This window comes from Mus musculus, chromosome 11 (genome assembly GCF_000001635.26).
Source record: "Mus musculus strain C57BL/6J chromosome 11, GRCm38.p6 C57BL/6J".
In the NCBI taxonomy this organism is placed as follows: domain Eukaryota; kingdom Metazoa; phylum Chordata; class Mammalia; order Rodentia; family Muridae; genus Mus; species Mus musculus.
In genome coordinates, this window is record NC_000077.6 from 94,407,520 (window position 1) to 94,434,120 (window position 26,601).

At 54.2% G+C, this 26,601-nt stretch overlaps 1 protein-coding gene across 45 annotated transcripts in view; it reads right to left on the reverse strand.

Annotated features, from left to right (window-relative positions):
• Positions 1-871: 871 nt before the first annotated feature.
• The window catches only part of Cacna1g (calcium channel, voltage-dependent, T type, alpha 1G subunit), a 66,010-nt gene continuing 40,280 nt past the window's right edge, over positions 872-26,601 (reverse strand). For 7 of the 45 annotated variants that reach the window (XM_006532073.4, XM_006532069.4, XM_011248690.3 and 4 more), the window contains 22 exons: positions 26,182-26,601; positions 25,175-25,275; positions 24,940-25,063; positions 22,927-22,995; positions 22,576-22,760; positions 21,531-21,657; positions 19,862-19,987; positions 18,898-18,987; positions 18,245-18,458; positions 16,152-16,205; positions 11,300-11,451; positions 10,512-10,621; positions 9,636-9,769; positions 9,322-9,392; positions 9,107-9,185; positions 8,887-9,008; positions 8,224-8,580; positions 7,412-7,555; positions 5,571-5,705; positions 3,920-4,097; positions 3,512-3,681; positions 1,282-2,357 (listed from right to left, as the gene is read on the reverse strand). The exon at positions 26,182-26,601 is cut by the window's right edge and continues 12 nt beyond it. In XM_006532073.4, coding sequence (XP_006532136.1) covers positions 1,626-2,357; positions 3,512-3,681; positions 3,920-4,097; positions 5,571-5,705; positions 7,412-7,555; positions 8,224-8,580; positions 8,887-9,008; positions 9,107-9,185; positions 9,322-9,392; positions 9,636-9,769; positions 10,512-10,621; positions 11,300-11,451; positions 16,152-16,205; positions 18,245-18,458; positions 18,898-18,987; positions 19,862-19,987; positions 21,531-21,657; positions 22,576-22,760; positions 22,927-22,995; positions 24,940-25,063; positions 25,175-25,275; positions 26,182-26,601 — 3,894 coding nt within the window. In that variant the 3' untranslated portion in view covers positions 1,282-1,625. Of the gene's footprint in view, positions 2,358-3,511; positions 3,682-3,919; positions 4,098-5,570; positions 5,706-7,411; positions 7,556-8,223; positions 8,581-8,886; positions 9,009-9,106; positions 9,186-9,321; positions 9,393-9,635; positions 9,770-10,511; positions 10,622-11,299; positions 11,452-16,151; positions 16,206-16,258; positions 17,334-18,244; positions 18,459-18,897; positions 18,988-19,861; positions 19,988-21,530; positions 21,658-22,575; positions 22,761-22,926; positions 22,996-24,939; positions 25,064-25,174; positions 25,276-26,181 lie in introns of those variants that run through there. The other 38 variants (XM_006532075.4, XM_006532070.4, XM_011248687.3 and 35 more) reach the window with 24 other exon arrangements.

Below are 26,601 nucleotides of genomic sequence, written 5' to 3' on the forward strand. Positions count from 1 at the left end.
GGTGGCCTTTCCCCCCTCTTCCCTCTCCTCTGGCTCCCTCCCACTGGGCAAGCAGCAGCAGACCATGTAAGCACCTTAATTGTATCATTTATCACCCCTCAGGGAGCCAGCTCCCTAGCTCAGTGTTCTGGCTACCACCAACCCTTCAGCTTCATCAGGAGGTCTCCTCTGGACTCCAGTCCTGGTCCCTGCATTCTCATCATTTTGGGGGGGGGAGGGAGGGGGGGTCAACCTGCTCTGTTTACACAGATTAATCTCAATATTAGCAGGCAGATAGATGAAGTTCAAGGCAAGGGGCTTTAGTCCAGACACCTCAGGTCACCACCCAGTCAGAGTGTGGCAGATGCTGGGGTGGAAGAACAGGGCAGGGAAAACCCAGAAGCGTCTGCCCCTCCCCCGCCAGCCCCTTGATTTAGTTCTGTAGCAGCTGAGGCTGCCTCCCAGCCTCCACTGGCCCCATTAACCAAAACAGCTTCATTATGCCAATTTCTAGCTTTCAGTGCGCGGCTGATAGCTGTCAGCAGAAATAAGAATTAATCTGGAATTACTCACATTCTCTGAGCTGCTTGGCTCAGAGGATGCGATAAAGCTCTGATAGAAAAAAAGAAGGCCGTGTTTCCAGCCCTCCCAGGCACAGGGGTCTCTCCTGTAAGCTTGCAGGGGAGGTGCAAGGATGGAGCCCTCCAGGGCTGGGCATTTGAGCTCATCCTCTCTCAGACACAAAGCTCATATGCACCAATGCTCAGGGACGCGCACAGGCACGCGCACACACAGGCAACCCCGAACCTTCCCTCCCACCACCCACTTCCTTTCTCCAGGCCTCTAAACACGCCTATCTCTGCATCCCCTTTGCTTTTACTCTGGACTGTAATTAACTTTTTATTTTGGAAAATTACTTTATTTTATATAGATATATAGATATATAGATATGTATGTATATATATAAAAAGGTTCCATTTCATTTGTAAAATCTCATTTTTTTTTCTCTTTTTCTCTTTTTTTTCCCCTACAGAAAACGATGACGAGGTTAAAGGAGAAAATAAGTTACATGACAGTTTCCAAAATGGTTCTCGCTTTCCGTTGAAGATGGGCCGCCGTTGGGTTGTAATACACTCACGGCCCCCGGCTTGTGCTTTACAAGAAGAGGGGATAGAACTAGACTGGTTATTTTAGGTTAAAATAGCCAAGAGACAGACGCTTTCGCCTCAAAAATATTCTGAGACACATAAAAGAAGAAGGAACCAAGTCTCTTCAGTCACAAAATGTCGTACATCCAGCATATACTAGATTCAATTAATTTAATAAAATAGAATATACATAGAGATTCTGCACAAACGTATTGCTTTCTCCCAACAGCTCCTGGTGTCGAGAGCCTTGGCCACACTGGGCATCTCCTTCTCCTTCTTCCCGGAGGCCGGGGGGCTCCAGGGCTGTGTTCTCTTCAGACTGACTCTCAGGAAGTCCTGCTTGTCATCCCTCAGCCACTGAAGAAGGCATGCGAGGTGCCTCGTGGCTACTTACGCCCCTTTGCTGCTTACATGGGACTTTTCAGAAGGACTGCCCAGGAGGCGGAGCTAGGATCTGCACCCAGTGGAGAAAGGTGATGGGGACAGAGTGGGTAGGACTCAGGGATCCAGGTCTGTTGGGTCAGAAGACAAACCAGAGAGACTCAGCGCATCTTTCTTTGGGGAGGGTGAGGCAGCCGTGCTGTCAAGGGGGCTGGAGGCCGAGGGATCCTTCGAGTCACTGGCCGGCGCCCTCCTCCTGAGGCAGACGCCAGGACTGCATGGGGGCCGAGGGCCCTGGCTCTCCGGGGGGTCTATAGAGATACTGGGTGGGCTGAGTTTTTTCTTAGGCCGGCTCCCAGGGCCCCCAAGAGGTTGGCCCCCGAGGCTTGAGGGGCTTGGACATAGGCGGGGCTGGGAGCCGCTGTCCAGGCAGCTGACAGCGATGGAGTGTCTCCTCTGTTCGTCTAGCCAGGACCCAGGCCTGCGCCGGCAGCTCTGGGCCTCTACACTGTAGCATTTTTTCAAGTCCCGTGGGGACAGGGGTTCTTCCTGACTGCTGGGCAGGAGGTCTCCTGAAATCCAGCTCAGCTCCGTGTCCAGCTCTAAGCTGCTTCTGGTCTCTTGAGGGTCCTTGGCCCAGCTGGGTTCCAGGCCTGGGCAAGGGGCTGGCAGGCGGATGTGCTTGGAGACTTTGCTCTGGCTGCCGGAGCGCTGCTGCACCTGGATGCTCGACCCGCCCCAGAAGGATGAGGAGCGGGTCAGAGGGCAGGAGGGCCCACTCACCTCTGACAACAGGTCTTCCCGGCTACCCAGGCCCTGCACGTCCAGGGAGTCAGTCCTTATTGCTGCCTGTAGGGAGTGGAAGCAGGGCTCAGACCAGAGATTTCCTTTCCAACTCGGATCATCCTTTATCCTTTCTGTCATGCTGGCTGTCCCTAACCCCCCCACAAAGCTGCAGGACCACCCTATTAGCTTCTCTTATTGGGGGTGATGAGCCCTCTGAGCTCTGTGGACCACACCTCCCCTTCAACCACCAAACCTTTCTTCTGTCCTCCCTGCTCTACTTCCCCAAATCATCCTGCAGGAGGAACTCTCTGCAGTCTTTGGGCTCTGGGAAGCCAGAAAGAACTCACGCCAGTTCTGCTTCCCAATCTGGCCCCTTTGTGCCTCTAGCCTTCAGGGAGAAAGAGCAAGGCAACGATTCCCTCGGCCTTGAATTCCCTTCCCAACGGCAAGCATCCCTTGCTCTGCTGAACATGGGTTTTCTGTGATGAGTACCTGCCAATCCACTTCAAGTAAAACTAACCCTTGTCTCCTCGGGGCTCCCTGCTATAATACACAAGCACCATGGGGCTCTAACCTGTGACTGCTGTGATCTGATAGCATGTGTGTCTCTGTCCTTACTGAGCTCAGAGAGCAGGAACTGTATCCCAGTGCCTAGCAGCAGGAAGCTGCTAGGGGAGTGGGTGTGGGAAGAGGGACCATGCCTGACCCCCACGAGCATGATGCTGACAGATATTCCTATATCTGTGATCAGGAGACACAGACATCAACACAAGGCACACAAGCATCATCTGGCTCTATAAGTCACTCTCTGGTTCATGGATGGTGGATCCCAGGCTTGGCCAGAAGTAAAGACACGTAAACCCTGCCTTACGTCCTTCAGTTTAGCCCAAAGTGTGGAAACTCTGGACCTGGGATTGGGAGCCTTGATACCTGGGTACCACCTCCAATGGATGTTGGTTGCCATGGCAACAACTGTACCTTGGCCCCTAGGCCTCCTCAGTGAAACAAGGTGTGTTCATGAGGTGGGGGGGTGGTGGTGGTGGTGGTAACTCCCAACTACTTCTCTTTTACCCAATACCGTGTTCCTAGTACCTAGAGCTGCTCTCTCATTGGCTGGAAGAATAAAAGTGTTGACTCTGGCCATTACCGACAGCACAGGAATTCCAATTGGAGAGTCTCACCCCAGGACCTAGGTCCAGCCCTTCACACTTGCTTACCTGGCGCCTGAGAGGCCTCTGAGCCAGAGGGGAGCGGCCAGGTGGGGGTAGTTTAGGGATGGCGCCCCAGGTGGGAGCCCCATGAGGCTGGAGCAGATAGTGTGCATCTTTGGGAAGCTGTAGGATGCAGCTGGTGTCTGCTGGTTGGGAGTGAACAGACAAGATGGAGCCTGTGGGGAAGGGACAGGGAGGGTTGAGTAGAGATAGTGTTTGATGCTTTCCTTCGGGTCCTCCTCCCCATCAGAGCCTTTACCCATCACTGCCCTAGGATGAGAGCTACCTCCTCTAGTCTGGGTATTTCCCTTTAGCTTAGGGTTTCTTCAAAATAAGAGACACTGCTTTTTGTTGGTCTTAGGCAAGGTCGTCTCTCCTCGTGTGAGCTAAGCTGTTTCACCCCAGACTTGGTACCTGACTGGGCTTTGGGGAGCCCCCAGCCCCTGTGTCCTAGGGATCTCTCGGCAGTGCTCCCATTGCGGCACATGTAGCTGTCATTGGGCAGAGAGTGTGTCCGGCTGACACCAGACTTCCTCACAGTCAGCAGGTCTGGTCCTAGGGGGACTGGCCCCTCCTCAGTGTGAGGTACCATCTGCAAGAGGATGAGAGGATGGGGTGAAGAGCATGCAGATGGGGTTTGGTAGCTGAGGAAAAGCTAGACAGCAGGAACTAAGCCCTCTCCCGCCAGACCCACAATCTCCTCCCACATACACCTACCCACACCCACCTCCACACCCTCCTAGGCCAAGGTAATGGGCATGAGCATGGAAGGAAATAGGAAGACATACAATGAGTCTCTACGTACAGGGAGGAAGGAGTGGAAAGGCCCCACCCTGAGAGCATGCCCACAGAATCACCCGTGAGCCTCTGGGCTGGGGATGGTGGAGGACCAGGAGGGGAGAAAAAAGAGAGCAGCCCCCAGAACTGCATGTGATCCTCTCAGAGAGTCTGAAAGTTACCCCAGGGATCAACAGGGGACAGGCCTGAGCTAGATCCATGCAGGTTAAATAACAGGTAAACACAAGGGAGATGTCCCATCGTATTCTGCGGATCTACTTTAATCACACAGAGACTCTAGAGGGTGGAGGTGGGTAGCAAGTCCTGGGCACTGGGAACTCAGTACTCCCTCAGGGGACAGACTGAGGTGGGAGTGGGTCTGGGAAACCTGTTTTAAAGAAAGGAAATGATCAGCCCAGGACCCCAGAAGAAGAAACCAAGGCTAGATCCCAAAGAGTCTCTCTCCCTCTTTAGAATCCTTTTCGCTAGGCTACTCTGTCTCAAGGAGGCTGAAAAGCCCCTCCCCGCCCATGGGCTCAGCTGGTCTCAGTCCCAGCAAGTGGAAGATGGCAAGGCTGAGTAGAGCCTGAGTCTTTCCCTTCTATTCTCAATCCCAGGACCTACTCCTTCCAACTGGCCACATCCTCTAGAGCCCCTCCCAGACTTTGATCAAGATCCTGCCTCAGCTGACCCAGCTCTCACCAGTAGGCAATGGGTGAGAGGAGGGGGGCTGCTCACTGTCGTGGGAGAGGGGGCAGGGGGAAACTGAGGAAAGGTAGGAAGGTCAAAGTACCAAAGCCCCAGGAGCTTGTTGAGGACAGGACACAAAGACACACAGGGACAGCAAAAGGAAACAGGAACAGTTCCCCAGGGGGAAAGGCATGGTGGTGACAGCAAAGATATGGGTCTCACCCAGGACACTAGTGAGTCTCATGAGAGAGAGGCAGGAGGAGGGAGCAGGGAGGGAGGGTTGGCTGGTACAGGGCTCCAAACACAGAAGCTGACTCCCAAGCTACTTCTGTTTTGGGCTATCATTCCTGGAATAACCCTGTCACCACGGCTGCTCATGTGACCCCTCTGAGCAGGGTCTTGGTTTTTATCTTATCTAATTCCTTTATTACCCGCAGGGGGTACAAGGAAAAAATTCATGCCAGCAAAGGCTGGGGCACTTTGTGCCCACAAGTGAACGCCTCTGGGCAGGACCTGGGCACAGAGTGGGAGGAAGACCTGGAGCCCTGCAGCCAGCCGAACCCAGGCTGGGGGAGCAGCAAGGGATGTGTGCATGTACATTGCTCTCCAGGGCACTAAGTAAGAGTGTGTGAGTGTCATCAGGCAAAGAGTCATCCGTCAGAGCTAGAGAGCAGGACGGTTCAGACACAATCTCTGACGTCAGAGACAGAGCCTCCATCTCAGCTAGAGGGATCTAGACAGGAGAGAGATGAGCAGGCGTGAGAAACCAGGACACACACTGGGCACACTCGCAGCCCCCACTTCCCCTTTTCCACAAAGCGGGGAAGAAGGCATTCCATTTCACTCCCCGCCCCTTGCCCAATATACCCACGGCCCCTCCCCTCTCCCACTTCAACCCCCTGTGCTGATCAGAGAGTCTGCAGCAGGCACCAAAGAGACAGAGCAAACACTGGCAAAGCAGAGAGACCAAGAGACGCAGAAACACATTCTAAAGATACCCCAGGCATCTTAGCAGCCCCCTCCCACACTACCAGCACCCGGGGAGAGAGCGGAGGAGAGGGCTTCTACTCTCATAAAGATGATACCAAACAAACAAAATAAAAAGAAGAAAGGCCAGCAAAGCCCTGTCTCCTCTCTGCAGACAGAGCAGCATGGCAGCGGGGGATGGGGGGGGGCACGCTGGGGACAATGCCACCAGTCTGACGGCTGTTTTCTGCCTATTCTCTTCGCTTCCAAAAGCCTAGCAGGACTTGGCTTGCCCCCAGATTCTGGCTTCTCCCCTCATGGGCCCTCCTCCGCCTGACTGCAACCTGCTTCCCCCTCTCCAACGTGGGCCTTAAGGAGGTGCTCTCCCAGCCAGTGTGAAGGGGGCACACTCTGGTCACCACATCATCTAGCTGGCTCACCTAGGAGCTTCAGCACCTGCAAGATATCGAGGGTGGGGTGAGTGGTGTTTGGGTGAGTGGGCTGTTCTAATCAGTGTCCTATCCTATCCCCCCTCCCTCCACTTTTCCTATGGGCTTAGCTTAGAATGGGGGGGGGCAGAAGGGGGAAGACTAGCTACATTCCCTTTCTAGGTCAGTGCCAGGTCTGAGACTGGATTCTAACAAGAGGCACGGGTCCTTACCATGTGAAAATCACTGTCGATTGCCTACCAGGCTAAAGACTGCCTAGGAACCTGTGAGCCTACCCCTTCTCCCATCAGGTGGTGTGTCACTAGGCTTCAGATGTAGTCCACACCCAGCTCCTGACCTGGAGTGGGGGTGGGAGATTGAGGGAGTATTGAGCCAATGGGAGGAGAGCAGGGCTGGAGGAACCAAGAAAGCAACAGCTCAGGGTAAGCTGCGTGTGGTGTGCCCAGAAGGAGGAGTACCCTAGGTGCTCCGGGAAGGAATTGCATCTGGTGAGGAAACCAAGCCCTGCTTCACATTTATGCCCCAGAATTCACTTCTATTCCCTCAGGATAGAAAACTGCCTATGACAGCCCTCATCACATCCAGTGGACTTTGTACTCAAAAAGCCACTAGAGGAGTGTGGATAGGTAACTGGACACTACAGAAGAATCAGACTAGCTAAAACAGGTACCTCTAAGGGTTCCATGGCCACTTGCACTAACCTCTGCAGATCTTCTTATCTGGACCTGATACCTAGCCTTCTTTACCCCCCAAGTCCCACTGTCCCATCTCTGCTCTGTTCCAGCCCCTCCTCCATCCCCCTCTCTCTCCCTTGATAGGATGATTTCCCTACTTTCCAGAGCCTGGACTACCCTCCCCACTGTCTCCTGCCAGGTGCAGTGTGCAATTATGTGGCTCTACAGGCCTCTCTTTTTCTAGATACTCAGTGGGCAAGCCACACACCCCCAGCCACCCCAGAAGCACAGCACAGCATGGCACAACTCGGCAGGGTCAGAGGAAGGAGCACGTGACAGGGTACAATAACCTGTGGGTCGGAGTCGCCCGGGCTGGGGGCGGAAGGGAAGGCAGAGGGCTGGCCCCCTGGGCCTGCCAGCTCGTCCATCAGCTTCAGCTCCCCCTCCAGGGAGCCCTGGATCAGCAGGGAGATGGTGTCAAACAGCTGTCTGTCCTGGGAGGACCAGCCCAAAAGGGGAGCCGGGAGAGTCAAGGGAGCAGGGATCAGAGGGGTAACAATGAGAAGTATCAGGGCCAGGGGATTGTTGGAAAGGGGTTGAAAGAATAGAAGTGGAGCCCATGTGACGCACACACACAAACACACACACACACATACACACACACACACACAGAGCAACAGAGAGATGAGAGAGGAGAATGGGGGAGGTGCAGGAGGAAGGAGAGGTGGGGGATGAGAATAGTCAGAGTCCAAAGGGGAGAGGGAGAGAGAGATAAAGAGACAAGGAAAGGGTAGGGAGATGGAAGGTAAGAGCATGGAGGAAAGAGGTTTGACAATCGGGTAAGGGTGAAAAAGAAACAAGAAGGAAACAGAGAACTTAGCCTTGAACCTAGGAGCCTAGACGGGGAAGCCACACCAGGCTAGAGGAGCTAGTAAGACTGCCACCGCACTGCTAGAGGGCGGTCGGCCATATACAGAGAATATGGGCAGTCATTCTGGGAGGGGCACTTGGCAGCTAGCTCCTTCAACGTCGAGGTAAGAGGGGCAGGAAGATGGAGAAGCCCCTGCCCTGCTGGGCTCCTGTATGACCCCACTGAGCTGCTGTTTGCCCTCCCTACCCCTCTCCTGTCCCGTGGCCCTTTAGAAGGGACGCTGTTGCTCACCGTGGGGTGCTCAAGGGAGAAGCCTGAAGAGGCTGCTCCAATGTGGGCCGTGGTGTGTGGAGCCCCAGGCTTAGGGCTGTCAGGGCTATTGACACCTTCCACCCCAGGCCAGAGGAAGGGGCTGCCCAGCGGGGAGTGGGGCTGCGGGCTGAGTGTCTTCATCTCTAGCTCCAGCTCCGCCTCCAACTCCGCCTCCTCCTTGGCCTCTTTGTTGCTCTCTTCCAGGTGCTTCATCAGCACGGCTATGACCACGTTGACCAGCACAAACTGGGCCGTCAGCACGAAGGACACGAAGTAGATGGGTGAGATGACGGTGTTGTAGCAGGTGGACTCCTGGTCACAGTCCCGGAGGGTGTCCTGTGGGAGGTGTTGAGGGCAGAGGCATGAGGGTGAGGAGGGCAGCCGATGAGTGGTCATGGGATAGCAGAGTGCGGAGGGAGAAGGCCCTGGGTAAGCATGAACATCAGAGTCCTGGTGCTGTGAGGTATGAGTGAATCAGAGCATGTCCCGGGGAGAGAGAGAATCCAGCGTGTTCTGACATGGGTAACAAGGGGGTATGCTTTTATTCATGGCTAAAACATCCTCTCCTAGACTCTTACATCAGAGGTTGGGTGTCCTCCCTGTTATTCCAGCAGCTCTGGCAAGGGGTTCCCAGGTTCTCACCTTCATAATACCATTCCAGTTGTCACCAGTGGAGACTCGGAAGAGGGTCAGAAAGGCCATACCAAAGTTCCTAAAGGTGGCATGCCGGCCCAAGCCCTCACAAGGGTGTGTCTCATCACACTCTGGGGGGAAAGAGGGGAAAGGGGAAAACCAAGTTAGTCTTATGATCCCTCTTGATCTCCATCCCTGGCTCCTCCACCATCCCCAAACCTCAACTCACCCAGGTCTCCAAAGAGCTCCACGCCCAGAGCTGCAAAGATGAAAAATAATAGCATGAAGAGAAGTCCCAGGTTCCCCACCTGGAGAAGAGGAAAAGAAACGGAAAAGACGCTGCTGGCTCTCCAGCCGGCTTCCCTGAGGCCCCTGCCCTTTTGGAGGGCACCTCCTCCTCCCCAGGAGGACCCTTCCCTTCTGCCCACCCCACCTCCCAGCTACCTGGGGCAGGGCCTGCATCACCGTGTCCAGCAGTGCCCGCATGCCCACAGCCATCTTCAACAGCTTCAGAACTGCAGAACAGGACAGTGTCATGAGCTGGTTCCCCCCCACCCCCCGGGGTCCCCCATCACATAGCTGGGAGAGCCAGGCTGGGCTGGAGCTGGTGGGATGGTCCACCCATACCCCAGCCCACTTATGCTAGACAAGCCTTTAATGCAGAGGCTAGGAGAAAACCCCTGGAAACCCAGAGCCATCCGCATAACCAACTCTTTCCATCTCCGTCTGGGGAAGGCAGGTACAAGCGCTGGACCTACCTCGAGCAATGCGGAGCACCCTCATGATACGGATGATGGTGGGGTTGATGGGCAGTGAAGCATTGACCTCAATCTCTTCCAGCGTGATGCCCATGATGGACAGAAGCACAATAGCCAGGTCCAGCTGGTTCCACCTGGAAAATCGGGAACACAGCTCTCTGAGGCGGGGAGGGAGTATGGGGGAGGGTGCCATGGTGGCACAGAAAATTAGATCTGGGAAGGGCCTGTGCTTTCCATTGTTCATCATTATCCCTGCCTCCCCGCCCCACCCCATATGGTGTTTTGCTATGTTTCTCAAACTGAACTCAAACTCTCCTCCTGTCTGAGCCTTGCTGCACCAGAGACTCCGACCACGGCACCTGGTCTCATCGGTCTTGGCTTTCGATGTTTCTACGTTTACTTTGAGCAGAGAGCTGTTTTAAGAGCTGTATATCCATATTACAACTCTGACATGGACAGTGTTAGCTTTCTTCTCACAGATGAGGGAACTGAGGCACACCCCCCCCCAAAGTCATCGGTCACTAAGTGACTGTGATTCCAATCCAACAGGCGGCCCAGCTCCAAGCTCTGTGGCATTAGTGCCATCCGAGGCTACAGTTGATTTCTCGATGCTAAAGCCCTCTAAGCTTTGCCTTGTCAAACCTCAAATCCCTCCCATCCCTTAAACCCTGGCTCTGGGACCATCATCACCATCAGCTCTAGGATGGTTAAGATAGATCTTCAGTTTCAAAAGCCTTCTGGATATTTCCCCCTGGAGATACATCTTTACTTACTCTCCACTCTCCCAGACCTCTCTCTCTCTCTCTCTCTCTCTCTCTCTCTCTCTCTCTCTCTCTCTCTCTCTCTCTCTCTCTCTCTCTCTCTCTCTGCTGTTACCTGTCCTGGAAGAACCGGCGGAAGCCGAAGGCCACAAGTTTGAATACTGACTCCAAGACAAAGATGACGGTAAAGATGTAGTTGCAGATCTTCAGAGCCTCGTCCAGGATCTGGTAGGGGTGGGGGCCAGATGCAGGGTTTCCGTAGCCCCAAGGCTGAAGCCTGCCCCACCCCTCCATCACAGTACCTCCCAGAGCTGGGAAGTAAGGTGATGCTGAGGGAGCCCTGTTTTCCCCCTTTCCTACCATGATGGCTGACCACTGGCCACTGTCCCATGACTATTCAAACCTGGCATCTAATTTCTCCTTGAGACACCCGTGAGAATGTGCCAGAAGGCACAGAACACTAAGACTGGAAAGAGGCTGGTCCATTATCAGTTCAACCTCCTCCTTGCTCAGATGGAGAGACTGACAGAGAAGGTATTTGAGAGGGGTGACTGGAAACAGATGAGTCTGGGGACTGAGAATGTCCTAGAATCTGAGTCTTGAAGGACAGACAAACATCAGTCTGTCTTCTTCACCTTCCAAGACCCAGAGCCACACAGACTAGATGCTCAATAAAAATGTGCTCAGTCCCCAGTTCCTAGCTGTGTGATATTGGTTGAGCAAACTAACCTACCGAGACTTAGTATCCTCCTGTATAAAACAAAGGTGACACCCACCTCTAAGAAGACTGCCGCAAGTATGAGGACCCACGTAGAGCCCCCAACACTTGTCTGACACCCAGAGGCTATCTTTACTTCGGCCTGGGAAGGTCTCAAGGCTGCTGGCCTCATCTCTTGATCTCACCTGGGGCTGCTGGTAATGTTCCATGGCCATCGTGACCACATTCAGCCCGATGACACCAGTGATGAAGAGGTCCAGGTAGTGGCTGGTACACAGGTGGTGGACGAGGAGCCGGAAGCGCGAGTAGTCAGAGTAGTAGGGTTTGCACTGGGCTTCTGGTGGGGGCAGGAAAGAGAGTAGAGTAGACATCAGGCACAACCCTCCCCCCACAGCCCTCCCCCCACAGCCCCTCCCTGCTGCCAGCCTCTACACCAGTGCTAAAACATTCCAGGTCACCACTAGCATCCCGACACCCATCCAGCCCCCTCCCCCACCCACTGCCCTATGCAGGAGCCGGCTGTTTTGGTCTGTCCCTTGTCAAGCATCTGCTCTACTGCCTGCAGTCAGGGTGGAATGGGATAGAGACATGCAAAGCCCCTCCTCTACATTAGACACTGGGTGAGCCCATATCCTAGGGCAGCCTCTAAATTATACCAGCTCCTTATAACCTTTGATTCCATGTTCAGCGGCAAGGTGGATCAATAAGATGAAAGACACCCCCCCCCCGCCCCATCTAATCGGGCTCAGAGGGAGCTCCAGCCACTAAGGCGAAGGCTCCAATGCTTTCTCCAAGCTCAGCCCCTAGGGCCGCCGAAGGGATTACACAGAGCTGGGATTTGTGATAGGACCGGAGATTGGAAATTGGACATCTTGGCTGCCTGCTGACCTACCACAGAGTCTACAGAGGACAGTGCCCCAGACTTCCCACAGTTTCATGTGGGGAGGGTAGAGGCGGAGGCTCAGGCCTCTGCCCTGTCCCAGACTCAAGCTAGGAAGGCAGCACCCACAGAATCACCCAGTTTCTAATGAGTACCCAGCCTACCCTGGGTATTGGGGCTGCCTGACACTGCAGGCTGGGCTGGAAGAGCTGTCTGAGATCTGTCATAGGCATAGTGTTTTTCTTGTAGTTAGCTGACCACTTAGAAAGGTCACAGCACCAGAAGGTAATCCTGCCAAGCAGGCAAGAGAAATCTGGGGGCAGATTTCAGGGGACCCTCCTTTTAGGTGCTGGGGTAAGGGCCAGGCCAGGGTGAGGGATACGCTATCTGGAAATATGCCAACAGACTGGTCTCACAGAGAGATACACGGAGGGAAAGCATGGGCAGCCTCAGGTCCCAGACAGCCCTTCCCCTCTTAGGAGGTCTTGGCAGAAGCTAGCCAGGGAGGCCTATAGCCTCTGAATACCATGCCAGGAACCAACTGGCCCAGGGGTGGCAGAAAGCTTTGGGTCCAGGCCAGCTCAAATACAACTATCTTTTCCCATGCAGAGGATTCCTTCACAGAGAGGTAAACTGAGGCAAGGACTGGCCTGGGGGGTGAGTCCCCACCAAAAGCCAAAGGAAGAAGAGTGCCCAGAAGTGGCAGGTTTGGCTTCGAGACAAATCTGCAAGCCCACCTGACCCCTCTCCACATCGGCCTTGAGGTGTGGATAACCAGGGCACAGGTGCATCTCAGAGGTGCCTGAGGTCATCTCTTTGTTCTCAGAGTGGGCCAGCCAAGTGTGGCTTTGTTTGCTCAGGTGGCCTTCCTGACACCCAAGAATATGGGGAGAGGAGAGGCCAGAGGCAAGGGATGCCATGAGCCCACAGGTCATCCACACCCGATGGTGGGGAGTGGCTAGGCTAGCCAAGGCCTCTTCCTTCCTTCTTTCCTTCCTTCCTTCAGTACCATGAGAACCAGAGGGCGCTAGTCGCCCTGTTTTGCCTCAGCAGCCGGAACTCTTTCTCTGCATTAATCTCCATAAATGTCGAGAACACCCGATCCCATTATGCTAAAATATGAATGGAGAATTAACTAAAATGTTTGAATACAATTAGGTTAGAAGAAGCTGCTCCTTATTAGCCCCGTTATTAGTTGAGACAATGTTGAGGGGAGGCTGGAAGGGAGAAGTCCCCTTGACCCTCCCCACCCCCAACCCCTCTTATCCCACCCAACCTGACTATTGTAGGCACATCAGGGCCATATAGAGTTATCACCAACAACAACTCTGCCTTCCAGCCTTGCTTCGGGAGTCTGGGTGATGGTGGTGGGGCCGCATTCAGCCAGGGACCCTCCAGGCAACTCAGAGGAGAGGGGGAGTCACGGCTGGGACAGGGCATCTGTTCATAGCTCCAGGTCCCAAATACCCTTCTGACTGCAGCCCCCAGCCCAGATCGGCAGGCATCAAGGAAACCCTCCGTTAGAAACACAAGTCCAAAGAGCACCAAACCAACTAGAGCCGCTTGTCTGCCGGCAGCCTCTCCACCATTCAGAGAGACCCAGCAAACCTGTGACCCAGCACCAGAATGAGACAGCAAGACTCCAGCCTCCCTCCTGATCACCCGGCTTCCTTTCTACGAGTTATCAACTGCCTTGGGTAGAGTAGAGTTCAGAGGGAGACAGTGGGGGAAAGGCCCCAGGGCCCCTAGGGAGACCCAGGGGCCAATGAGGAGAGCTGGAGGAGCTGTGGGTGACAGCAACAGGCACAGTGAGTTAGTAGAGGTCACAGAGAGCCCAAGGCACAGCCAGGGCAGACAGTTTGCAAAAGAGAAAATGGTAGGAAATAGGCTTTTAGCTGGGGTACAGGGCCCCACAGCAAAAGCCGAGCTGCCAGGGATCCTCCTGGCCTGGTGGGAGGGGAAAAAGAGGGGGTTAGTGGAGATGGAGGTCAGAGCTGGCTGAGGACAGGAAGCTGATGCTGGAGGTCAAGTGTCACAGGACTGGTCTTGTCACCTAGCAGTCCCAATCTCTCCCTTCAGACCTAAGCGTTTAGGCCCAGTGTCACTTGCTAATCCAACTTTTCCCTTTTCATTTCCCCTTGCCTGGGTGATAACTCCTCTTGGCTACAGAAGGGTGGATGAAGACATGTTAGCAGGAAGTGGGGGGTTACACATTTGACTCCTAGAAAACCCAGATGAGAGACTTGGCTGTCACCGTGGAAGGGAGACTAGCACACGGGTACCCTAGCATCTGGGAAATTCAGATTATTAGAAATTCAGGACCAAGACCCCTGTGGGAGACCTTAAGGATGAGTCCCAGGATGTCTTGTCCTGTCTCTCCGCATAAGTCTTACTCACAAGAGTAAAGCAAGCTCTGGTATAGACCTTGAAGAACCCCAGGCTCTGAGAGGAGGGATATAAGAGGTTTTGGGGACCATCTAGAGTCTGGGTCACTGTTACAACCTAAGAGAATAAATAGTACGGGTGCCAGCAGGAGCAGGCCAGGGTCCCTGGGGAAAAGTACAGAGTGAGATGGCCGGTGTGTGCTGAGGCGTAGGTATGGTGTGCCTTGGTGGCTGTGCCTACACGTATGTGCTGATTAAAGAGACAGTGCCCTGAGTGGAGGAGCCTCGGGCGGGCTAGCCACGTGTTTGGGTAGTGGTTAGGGGCAAAGGTGAGCATGCGTCTTCTTCAGTCTCCATTTGAACCTGCTGTTCAATAACTCAGAAGGGCTAAGCTGAAGACAACTTTCTCCCACCATCCTCTCATCCCCTACCGTGTCAGAAACTTGGAAAACAGTCTGACACAGAGACACGGAGATCCTAGCAACAGAGACACAACCTAGCCAGAGACTCCTGAGACCCCAGAGAGATGCTACTGAAGGTCAAATACCATAGCTCAGGACCATGGCAGAAGATGAGAATCTGTCAAGGCTCAGAGCGCCCCTTGAGGTGGTCTCTGAGCCCTCACAGACCAGGCAGGCCATCCCCCACCAGGATGGGGCCTAGGCAGGGAGGAATGGTTCAGTCAGAGGTTCCCAGGCTGAACCCCCCCACCCTCCGCAGCAGAGAAAGCAGCTGAGTGGAAGACCTTTCATTCTTAATACAATTTCTCAAGGCTTAAAAGAAAGTATACACGTATACACGTGCTCATGTGAAGACCCCATATACAAATGGCAACATACTTTCCCTTCAGCCATCAGTTAGAGTGTGACCTTCTGCAGCTCAGAAGCACTGATCAGCAATTAAATGTGTCTTTGATTAGTTAAAAAAAAAAAAATAGGGCAGCACAGCCCTTCTCCACATGCCGCCACTTCAAGTCTTCCAAACTGCAGGAGGAGGCCAGGAGGGGGATCCTGGAATAAACAGCCTGGGAACCACCAGGTGGAGATGTCAGGGGGATGGGATGGGGCCCCACAGCCCTGCCATAGACTTTGAGCCTCTCAATCTCCATCTGGGGAACAATATAAGAGGACTAGGAGACAGAGTGAGGCAGGCATGGGGTGAGGGGCAGGCACAGGGAAGTCTTCCCAAGACACAGTTTTGGGAGGTAAGGACTCAACTTGTTCTCAAGCCTCTGGCTTTTTGGGGGGGGAAGCTTGTAGCTAACTCAGTCTTTCAATTCCCAATTTCTGCTGTTCCGCTGTTTGTAGTGATGATGCGGCCACCGTGATGACTTGACTATTAATGAGTTGGTTCAATTATTCATCGCTACATTGTTAAAACAAATCCTTCCCCTTGCTGCTCCTCTCATCCTTTCCCTTGGATCAAAGACTTCCCTTCATACTAGAGAAGGCAAGGAGATTTGCAGCTGAATCAAATGGTGAGAGACAGGGGAACAGGGAGGCGGTGCCAAGACAGCAGAAGCCCCTTTGTAGAAGACCCAGGTCCTACAAGAACTGTTGAGCCAAGGGCCCAAGCCCACCTCACCTCCATCCAACTTATCATGGACCTATGGGGATTAGGGGTGCGACGCAGACTCAACACTTCAGGCCCTGCCTTCTCGGGGGCCCCAAGGACCCTCAGCCCTTCACCCCTAGAGGATAAAACCAATGAGCCATGGAGAGGGAGCAAAGAGCATGTTCCCACACTCATGAACCCACACCCCAGACGCAGTACCTGACGCAGCGCTGGCTGAGCTGCCGGAAGCAATTACATCGTCCAACATTAGATCTAAAAGAACGAAACACGACATTGGTCATTGACCGGACCAGGTGCGCTGGGCAGGGCCCCTCAGCAGCTCGCTCCCCCTCAGCTCCAACCCTCACTCTGCCTACACATGGGGTGTGCTGAGCATTAGCATCTGGTTCTCAATGCCCAAGCCCAGACTCAGGCACCCAAAGATGACAAATGTTTCAGCCAACTCGCCAGGGTCACAGGGGGTAGGAAGGTACTGGAAGAGAGACAGGCAGACTGTCATCAGAACAGATGTCCATTCCTACCCCTGCTGTGGCTTCAGCTGCACCTGAATAGCTACAGACCCCAGAAGAGGAGCCAGCTGGTCCGGCAGGGGCCTCAGTGCCTCCTGCCAAAAAAAATTGCACGTGCAGATGCCTTGTTGAGACAGCTCACTACAAGGGGTATGGGTGGGTGGAGCAGAAGTGGGAGCGTGGCCCTGGGGACAGGGTACCTGCTCAGCTGTACAAGCTAAGAGAAGCCAAGACCAGACCCCAACCCAGAGCTGGGAAGAGGCGGAGCCTATGGAGGGTAATGGGTGCTTGTGAGAGGCGGGGAAGCTGCACCTGCTCATGGCCACCTGGGGGCCAGAGTCCCCCTCCACATCCTCCTGGAGCAGCTCTGGCCCAGTCCCACTCTCATCCTGTCTGTGACTCCTCCGCACTCTCCCCATCCTCCAAGCACCTGCCACAGGCAACTGGGAGATGCAGCCAAGGGAGAGAAGGAGCCCCCCCAACTCATTTGGTGGTACTCACATTTCCACACACCAAGGGGGAAACTCAGAGCATGGCCCACATCCGATCGACGGGAGGCAGACGGTTTGTGAGCGGGTGGAGAGGAGGGAAACCCACAGACCAAACAGGGAGAGACACAGGGAGACACACGGAGGCTTTGAAACCCACACAGACAGGCACGTGGAGGGACGTGGGCTGTGACTGAGAGAGGCGCAGAGATGACAGAGAGCACCAGACAGACAGAAACCCCCGAGCGAGCGAGGGAGGGAGGGAGGGAGCGAGCGGGAGCCAGGTGCACACACACCTGCACACATGCCAGAAACAAAGCAGCTACTGCGCTGCTCTCCTGTCTTCCCAGCTCTGTGGCTTCCCCGTGTGTCTCAGCCTGTCCCTGGCAAAGCATGAAGGTGAGAGGCATGAAGCCGCACGCACTGTGTGCAAGAGATGCTGGGAGCACAGAGGACCTGGAGGGGTCTTGGGCCACAGAGTGATTATTGAGCTTTCCTGAGAGCGTAAATCTTTCCAAAGGCCTTTCTCTGTTTGGGTTTTGGCTTGAGACGGGGGGGGGGGGGGGGGGGGGGGGGGTCTCACTGTTTATTAGCCCAAGCTGGCCTAAAACTCATTATGTAGTCCAGGATAGCTTTAAACCTGCAATCCTGCTGTTTCTGCTTTCATATGCAGACTTGTGCTACCACACCTGGGGTCATTTTCTCTCTCTCTCTCTCTCTCTCTCTCTCTCTCTCTCTCTCTCTCTCTCTCTTCTTTTCTTCTTCAACAAGAAAACCATCAACCATCAGGGAGCCAGGTCGTTTTGTTGCAGAAAGGGAGTGGTCCTAAAGTTCAGTCTTGATGATTGTTTCTTTGTAGGTTCACCTGACCCCTGGCTGAGCAGCTATGGCCTCTGAGCAAGTTACAGAGGTTAAAGTACAACCTGGGTTGATCTGAGTTAGCACCTAGACTACTCCCTAGGTCACTGAACACACCAGTACTGGGAGGTGTGACGTCAGGTCAGGTTGTTTTCCCTCCTTCCAGGGATGCTGAGATGCGTGTCAATTTCTACCTGGTATCCTCTGGGGAGTATGAGGTCGAGACCTAGGGAGCCTCCTGGGGGGCAGCTCCTTCCCCACGGGGGCTAACCTGGTCTGCTTCATGCAGGCTCTAAAGGCGGACATGCTATTGAGGAAAGGAGATGGGGGGAGGGCAGGAGCACTTCTCCCAGCCCCCGGGCCCCAGCTCCTAACCCCCTGCAGTCGCAAGGCCATGGTCAAGCACGACCCAGAGAGAGGTGGAAAGACTACCGACCGGCCATCTGCTTCTCCTTACTCCTTCTCTTTTTCTCCAGCCTCTTTAGTCGCTTCTCCTCCCGCCGCCGCGCCTCCTCCTCCTCCTGGTGCTGCCTGCACTTATGGAAGTTCTCCACCACCACGCCCACAAACATGTTCAGGACGAAGAAGGCCACGATGAGGAGGAAGGAGATGAAGTAGAGCAGCATCCAAGGGTTGTGGTTCATGATGGGCTGGTTGGGGGAGCAGGAAGACCACGGGGTCACATCAGCCTGGTGGGGAACCACCTAAAGGTGCTGCCCACCTCAGCTGCACTGGTATGAAATTAAACAGCCCCGGGGATCTGACAGGCTAGCAGCTGGGATGAGCTGGAATGAGCTGGCATCAGGCAAGAATGGCTATTCTCTGTCTAGAAGCTGTTTCTTTGTTCTGGCTGACTCCTACCCTGAAGGAATGGGAGCCCAGTGTTCCCAGGCCCTCAGACTTTTCGTGCCAGTTTTTAACTGTTCGCCCATCATTTGAAAAGAAAAAAAAAGTCATTTTTAAAAACTTACTGCAGGCCTACAAATAAGCTGCAGCATGTTATTGTGACCCATGCTTGCCTGGTTACACGTGGTAACCAGCCCAGGCTGAGTGACCTGAACCCAGACATGGCCCTTCTCATCACCTTACCTGCTGGTCCACTCCCACAGCATCCAGTCCATCATACATGATGTCAACCCAGCCATCCTTGGAGGCCAGCACAAACAGGGACATCAGAGCCTAGGGGTGGGGGTGGGGTAGGAGACGAGAGGAGATAACAGATGTTTGAAACCTAGCATGTGTGGCCAAACTACCCACCACATTCCATCATCAGACCTCCTGTCAACAACTTGGGGTCCCTACGCTAGGTCCCCAGGGAACACTCTGTCTCAGGACCCCATGTTGGTCAGATGCTAGGAAAGACGACTAAAGCTAGGGTGGGAAGATCCTAAGGCCCTAGGAGTCTAGAAATCAAAACAAACCAGCAAAAACCAGCTACTTTTTTTTTCTTTTGCAATAATAGGAATTGAAGTCCTCAAGTCCCCATGAATGGTAGGCAAGAAAGTGCACCAGTCTATATTGCTTCAGCTCAGCTATTTCATCATCTACATATCCATTTCCACAAACCGAGAAGAAAAACACGAAGCCTCACCATGTAAGCAAATACATATTTCATGCATTATACATGTGCAAACTCCAAGGAGACGGTAGCATGAACCTATTCTCCGGATGAGAAAATAGAGGCCCCTGCAGCTCAGCTGCCCAACGTCACTGAACTGACACTGATAGCGACAGGGTTCATATCCAAAGCCCCCTGCTCCCAACCTCACATGTGCTCTACTCTACTGTGTGGCACTGTGTGGCGCTGTGGCCCTGGGCCAGCCCCCACCCCCCTTTCTGTGATCCTCCATTCCTTCATCTTTAGAGAGCTACAGGCCTCTGTGGTCTGTTCACTGGGGAGTATAGGTACACTAGCTCTGGGACACGGTGACAGTGAGCCAGCAGAAGGCCAGTCTCTGTGGTTGCCCACCTCCAGCTCTCTTGGACCACATTACTCAGGATGGATGTGTGGTCCCATCTTTAAGCTCCTCCCCATCCCAAACCTGCCACTCACCTGGCCCAGGTTGTCAAAGTTGTACTTGTGCCGGACCCACCGGTAACTGGCCTCAGCACAGTCGGACTTGTTAGTGATGTTCCTGGTGTCCTCACCCTGACACACGAAGAACTTCCCTTTGAAGAGCTGAGCACACACATGTGGGAGACAGAGAGTAAGCCCAGGGCTCCCAATTCCACCCAAGCTCTGAGTCTAGGGATATAGCACACCTTGGGTGTCTGGGATGCTCGCCTCTGGTATCAGCCAGAAACCCTGACAGGAACTCCCCTATAAGTACCCTCTTCCTGTTCCCAGAGAGGAAGAACAAGGTGGAAGGAGGGAGTTGGCCACTCCCCTTCTACCATGAACATAGTCAGCGAAGCTCCAGATGTGGGGGAAGAGAAATCCAAAAACATCACCTGAGAGCAGTCTCCTTTAGCCCACCCGACTTCCTAGATCTGATGATGTGCTAGAGTCGGCTCCACAGTCCTTTAACAAGGAGCCTGAGTGGTTCCGATGGATGCTTCTAGGGCCACCCTAAGCTAGGCATTTACCGCTCATGGTAACTATGAGGCATATAGATTTTAAGCCCCACGTTATAGAAAGGAAAACTGAGGCTCAGAGGCCATTAATCACTCACTAAGGCCATAGTTGGCAGAAAAGTTCTTAAATATGGGCCTGTCTAGAAAGTTTAGGATAGCCCAGGCCATGACTGCTGGGGGTGGAAGAGAGGGGATCTGAAGGACAGGAGGATTGGGGACAGGGATGAGGGAACCATTTAGGACAAACCTAAACCCATGGGACTGGATTCAACAATGGCTCACTCTCCCAAGCCAAGGGAGGTGGGGGAAGGGGTGGGCACCAGGCCACATGTGGGATGAGGGTGGGGCAGAGGCTCTGCACAGCTTTGGCCAATGTAGCCTGGTCTTTGAGGCTAGAGAATTTCTAGGAAACCAGGGAACAGCCCCTCCCCAGGGCATAGTGGGCATTCTGGAAGCAGGAGGAGGAAGGAGGGAGAGAGTAGCAGCAACCACCCAGGAGTTCCCACACTGCCCAGCAGCCAGCTGTCTACCCTGAAGCTGGAGTGGGGGACACTAGAAGACCAAGATGGGCCCAAGGGGCTCCCCAGAACCTTGAGATGTCTGCTGAACCCTGCAGGCTGCTGTGGCTCTTTTTCCTCCAAAGCCAAGTTCCTTCTCTGGGCCAGAAGCCAGGTTTCCCCGGCAGCCCCCACTTCCTGCCTTGTCTGGGGTCTGCACCCGCCTGCCTGCCAGCACTCTGTTAACCTGGCCCAGCTGTCTGGACTCTGGATCCCCAGGCCTGGCACTCAGCCCACCCTGCTTGAGGGGAGGGAGAAGGAGGAGATTCCAGAGCTAGCAGACCGAGATGTGTGATTTAAGTACATCATGGTGTAGGGACAACAAGCTGCAGTTACCAATGGACCTGATGGGCCTGTGCAATTGGGTCCCTTCGAGAAGAGTCACCCCCCCCCCCGCCCCCGGCCCCCAAAAGGTTTCCAGGTTTCTGTAAAACACCAATCAGGCACGGGGGTCTGAAGCCTAAGCCCTGGAGGGAAAGGGTCCTGTTTATTTTCATTTGGAACAATGGTGGCAGGAGCATAAGAGAGGAGAACAAGATGGGAGGGGAGACTCAGACACCCCCAGCTAACACCAACCCCTCCCCCACACACCTGCACCCCAAGAATTCCAAAAATGATGAAGAAGGCACAGCAGATGACCACAATGTTGCCAATGGGTTTGAGGGATGACATCAGAGTCTCTACCACCAGCTTCAGCCCCTGGGCCCGGCTGATGACCCTGGAGAGCAGACAGACAGCAGACGGGCAGATGGTGAGCACTCAGACACGCCCATAGCCTTTGCCCTGCTAAACCCCTCCCCCACCACCTTAGCTTGCTGTTCTTCCACCACATGCTATGGAAAAGTCCCCTTTTCACAGAGCCCCCACCGAGAGGACTCCCCCCCCCCCCCCACTGCTCTGTAGTCTCCAAACAGGCACTTGCAGGTCTCACAGTTCCGCCTCCACTCTCAGGCTATCAAGTGTATTTCCTGATCAGGCTTGGAGTGGAGAGGGCTCGACACAAGGGAGGCATCACCCAGGGACACAGTGTGACAGGGTGGGGGTGGTGACAACCGGGAGACAGTAGTAGGGGCATGCAGGGAGAAACAAGCAAGAAGGAGATGGATCATTACAGACCGAGAAACAGCTCTATTATTTTGGTATCATCCTCACTCGGGAGAAATTCTGAGTTAGGAGGCTGGGACTGCCTGACTGGAGAAGACCTGTCCCCTGCTAGGAGAAGTGTTATAGCAATGGGTGATCCCTGAGGGGTGCAGAAGGTGAGGAAAGACAGTAGGAGGATGTGTCACTCACAGGGAGGGCAAGAACATCACCCTGAGGGGACTCTATGGGAGAGCTTCAGCTGGAGGCCACAAGGGCCCTATGAGCTATTATATTGGGCTCCCAACAGAGCTAGTCACAGCAGGGCTGAACGGGAAAGCATCTCACACTGGAAAGGGGTGTACGGAACGGAGCAGGCAGTGGCTGTGTAATTTGGAAGGAAATAACCAGGGGCAGGAGCTTCAGTGTTGTCTGGAGCAGATCACAGAATTACCCTATGAGGTCATAGCCAGGAGGTACGGTGCACAAGGTAGGGTGCACAATACCCTTGTGGGGGTATTGGTTGTTAAGGTATGTGTATGTGTGTGTGGTTCACCTGAGTGGACGTAGGGTCCGCAGCAGCCGCAGCACCCTCAGCATGCCGAGAATCTTGGTGCCGCTGTCAGAGACCATGGACACCAGGATGTCGATGACAGAGATGAGCACCAGCAAGCCGTCCAGCACGTTCCAGCTGCTGCGCAGGTAGGCCTGCTCCCCAAAGCACCAGCCCAGTGCCACCACCTGGGGACCACCACCACAGTGGTTGGCAGAGGCGGCACTAGTCGCTCTCCCAGCAGTCCCCAGCCCTGCTTGCCTTCTACCCTGGCAGTTCCACTTTCCCCATCCCCCCTCCCCCATCGGAGGTCAGTGCTTCCCCCCCCCAACCCCACCCCCTCCTGCCCTTTACCTTCACTGTCATTTCAGCCAGGAAGACTGCCGTGAAGATGTAGTTGGAGAGGGTCAGGAAGATGCGTTCCTGAGAGAGAGAGAGAGAGAGAGAGAGAGAGAGAGAGAGAGAGAGATGGTGGGAAGGAGGCCTATTTGCATGACCAGACCTGTTCTGCATGACGTCAAAACAGCTTCAGATATCTGACACAGAACAGGTTGTTGTTCCCTGCCCCTCCCCAGCCCCCCACTCACAGTGCCATCTCAGGCCTCACTTGGAAAGTTTTGCCCTGGCCCTGAAGAGAAGAACCTCTTCTGTGTGTTGTAGAGGGGACATGCTGCTGTCTGAGTCCCCAGTTCCTTGATTTCTTCCTTGAAACTGGAGCAGGATTTAACTTGATCCCCAACCTGCCTGTGGTCTACCCAGCTCCCTCACCTCCCTGCTGTGAGCCCCAGAAATGGTGCAGTAGGCAGGCTGAGGGACATGGGGACAGTCTGTGCCACCTCAGGTACCATACTTATGCTGAGTATTGGTGACCCAATGCCCTGGTACTTATGGGCTGAGGTCATTCCTGGGGGCAGAGGGAAGAGAGCTTGAGGTGTGCCAGCAGTATTGAACGTGTGTGTGTGTGTGTGTGTGTGTGTGTGTGTGTCGGGGGTGGGGGAAAGGAGCATGGAGGGACAAAGTGGGAGACAGAGAACCTGAGTGGGAAGGTGGAGAGACAATGTCAGGGTGTGTGGGGTGGACAGCAGGTAGTCACAGGGGCAACCAGCCCAGGAAGGAGGTCCCCAGCACTACCTCTCACCCACCCACCAAGTTTTGGTAGGTAGGCCTCTCCAACTGTCAGGCTTTCTCCAACTTCTCTTGGCCTGTCTGGAGCTCACCCTAATGGAAAATGGAAGCCCCAGCAACTCTGAAATCCAAATAATAATGGAAAAAGCAAAGAGGGGGGACCTCTGACACCTCCAAGCAATTGGTATAGAGTGCCAAGAGGGGAAACAGGGCCACCTCTGCCATCCGCCTAGAATCTGAATTGTTATCAGTAAGAGGGGCTCTGATGTCAGGCTGGGAGAGACAGCACCTAGAATCAGTTGGGTCCATCCAAAGAACTGAGGCCCTTGGGAAAATATCTAATACTAAGTAATATTATCTAATTCTAAAACTTTTGGCCTATGCTGTTCTCATACTAAAAGATTCACAGCCAAGCAGCAGTGACCAACTTACCTCCTAACTTCCTAGGGCCCCCTAAAGCCTAGTTGTTTGTGACTTGGTAGGATCTCAAGGAGCAACGAGCAGTCCCTCCACCCAGTTCTGCATTACCCTTGGTATATGTATGAGTACATGTGCCTGTGTGTGTTAGAGAGAGAGAGAGAGAGAGAGAGAGAGAGACCCTGGCAATGTACCAGTCACTGTATGTGTTAGAGAGAGAGAGAGAGACCCTAGTAATGTACCAGTCACTATGTGTGTTAGAGAGAGACAGAGACAAAGAGACAGAGAGATAGAGAGATAGAGAAATAGAGAGATAGAGAGAGACAGACCCTGGCAATGTACCAGTCACTGTGTGTGTGTGTGTGTGTGTGTGTGTGTGTGAGAGAGAGAGAGAGAGAGAGAGAGAGAGAGAGAGAGACCCTGGCAATGCACTAGTCACAGTGACACTGAGACTCCTGGCCAGATTCAGGGAAAACAGTACTGTCCAGCCCCCACACAGGATCAATCTTAGGTGTCACCTCATCTCAGAAAGACTCAGAAGAATATATATGTAGCTATGAGGGTAATGGAGTACCCAGCTAGGCTGTTATGTCAGTAGATGGGAAACTGAGGCAGGAGAGGACACAGGAGGCATCTTAGAGATGGGGTCCAGAAGGCCTAAAGGATCTCTGGTTTGTCCCTTTGCCTTGTCTGTGATGTGTGACCTTGCACAGACTGGAGACAGTTTGAGCCTTCTCACCTCCTTTGCTTGACCCGAGTGCTAACCCAGGAGGAACCTGGCACTTAGCAGAACTCAACAGAAGTGTTTATATTCTGATGACTCACAGCGCTGTGGGGGTCAATTTTGGGGCGCTCCATAGCGATGGTGATACAGTTGAGGAAGATGATGACGAGGACCACATGGTCAAACATCTTGTGGGTGATGATCCGGTGACACAGGAGACGAAACCTGCCCCAGGGATAGAGGTAAAGGCTGGGAAGGAGAGGCTCCCGCAGACTACCCCTACTCCCTTGCACCAGGACCCCATTGCCAGCATGCCCAGACAGCACCATAACAGACCTTGACTGGGGAGGGAAGATATAGGCAGACCAGGAATCTCGCTCTCGGCAACAGGCAGGGAGCCGGGCTCGGACCCAGGCTCGTAAGCGTTCCCCTTTGCTCTATGAAAGGAACACTGCCGAGTTAGTGAACCAGGCCCCCTGAGCCATCAAAGTCTGTTTTTTCCTGAGCAGCATCCTTCGCAAGCTCAGGACCAGCCCTCTACCCTCTTCCTTTACCTTTAAGGCCACCTCTTGGCTCCCTACATGCCAACCCCTCCGCATCTCTCCTCCTTCATCTCCACCCTCCTGCCCTGCATCCCCAGCCTCTTGTCTCTACCCTTCTCTGTATTCTTCCCATCCAGCCTCCAGCCCAGCTCCCTGCCTTTCTTCCCTTCTCTCCCTGCTGGGTTTGGAAACTGCATCAATAATCAAACATTGTACTCATCACAGCTGTCTGCTCAAATACACCTGGGCAGAGGAGACGGGGACCCTGCGCCTGTGCTAACCCTGCATCCTGTGTTCCCGTCCTTGTGCTCATCTTCAGGGCAAAGGGGGTGGTGGAGGAGGTGGGGGAGGAATAAGTGGCTGAGGACATGCTGTAAGTCAAGGCTGGTGATGAGGTTCAGATGAGAAAGGGGGACAGGAGGGGAAGGGAGGCATCATTTTAGAAAGATGAGTGATGGGTCTTCCTGAGTCACAGGGGGAGGGCCATGAAAGATTCATACACATCTGCCTGAAACCATTCATATCCACCAAGGACAGCGGAGCACAGCCCAGGACACAAGCACCAGGGCTTGAGGCTCTGCAGGGTGGCAGAGAGAGAGAGAGAGAGAAAGAGAGAGAGAGAGAGAGAGAGAGAGAGAGAGAGAGAGAGAGAGAGAGAGAGAATGAATGAGGCAGGCTGCTCACAGGACAGCTTACAGGCTGGACATCCCTTGAGACAACTCCCTTATACTGCTGCCTGGCCAAGGCTGCCCTCTCTGAAGACCCAGGGTGAGGGGTCACAGGGCCCCATGGGAATCTTACCAGGTTGCCCTCATCATCGCCATCATCCCCATCCAGTGGGGGGTCATCAGCCCGCAGGGTGCGGGCCAAACGCCCTGAAGCCGACTTGCCATTACAGTCTTGGTGTTCAGAGGCAGAGCTCCGACCGCTGGCTGTTCGATGAAGCCCGGGCACCTGCAGGGTGTCAGGCAGGTCAAAGGAACTCTTGGCCTCACGTTCCAAGGAACCCCTGTGGCGATGATCACTGCCTGCTGGGCTGGCCCGGTCCTCTTCTGAACTCTCCTCCTCATCCTGGCTCTCCTGACCCTCTCCAGACAGCAGGGACCTCCGCTCCCCGCTTGGGCTCCTACGCTTCAGGCTGGGGGCCCGGCCCAGGCTGTTCCGGCTGGAGCGCCTGCTGGTCCAGCTGCTTGCTGCGCTCCAGGGACTGTGCGGGGAGCT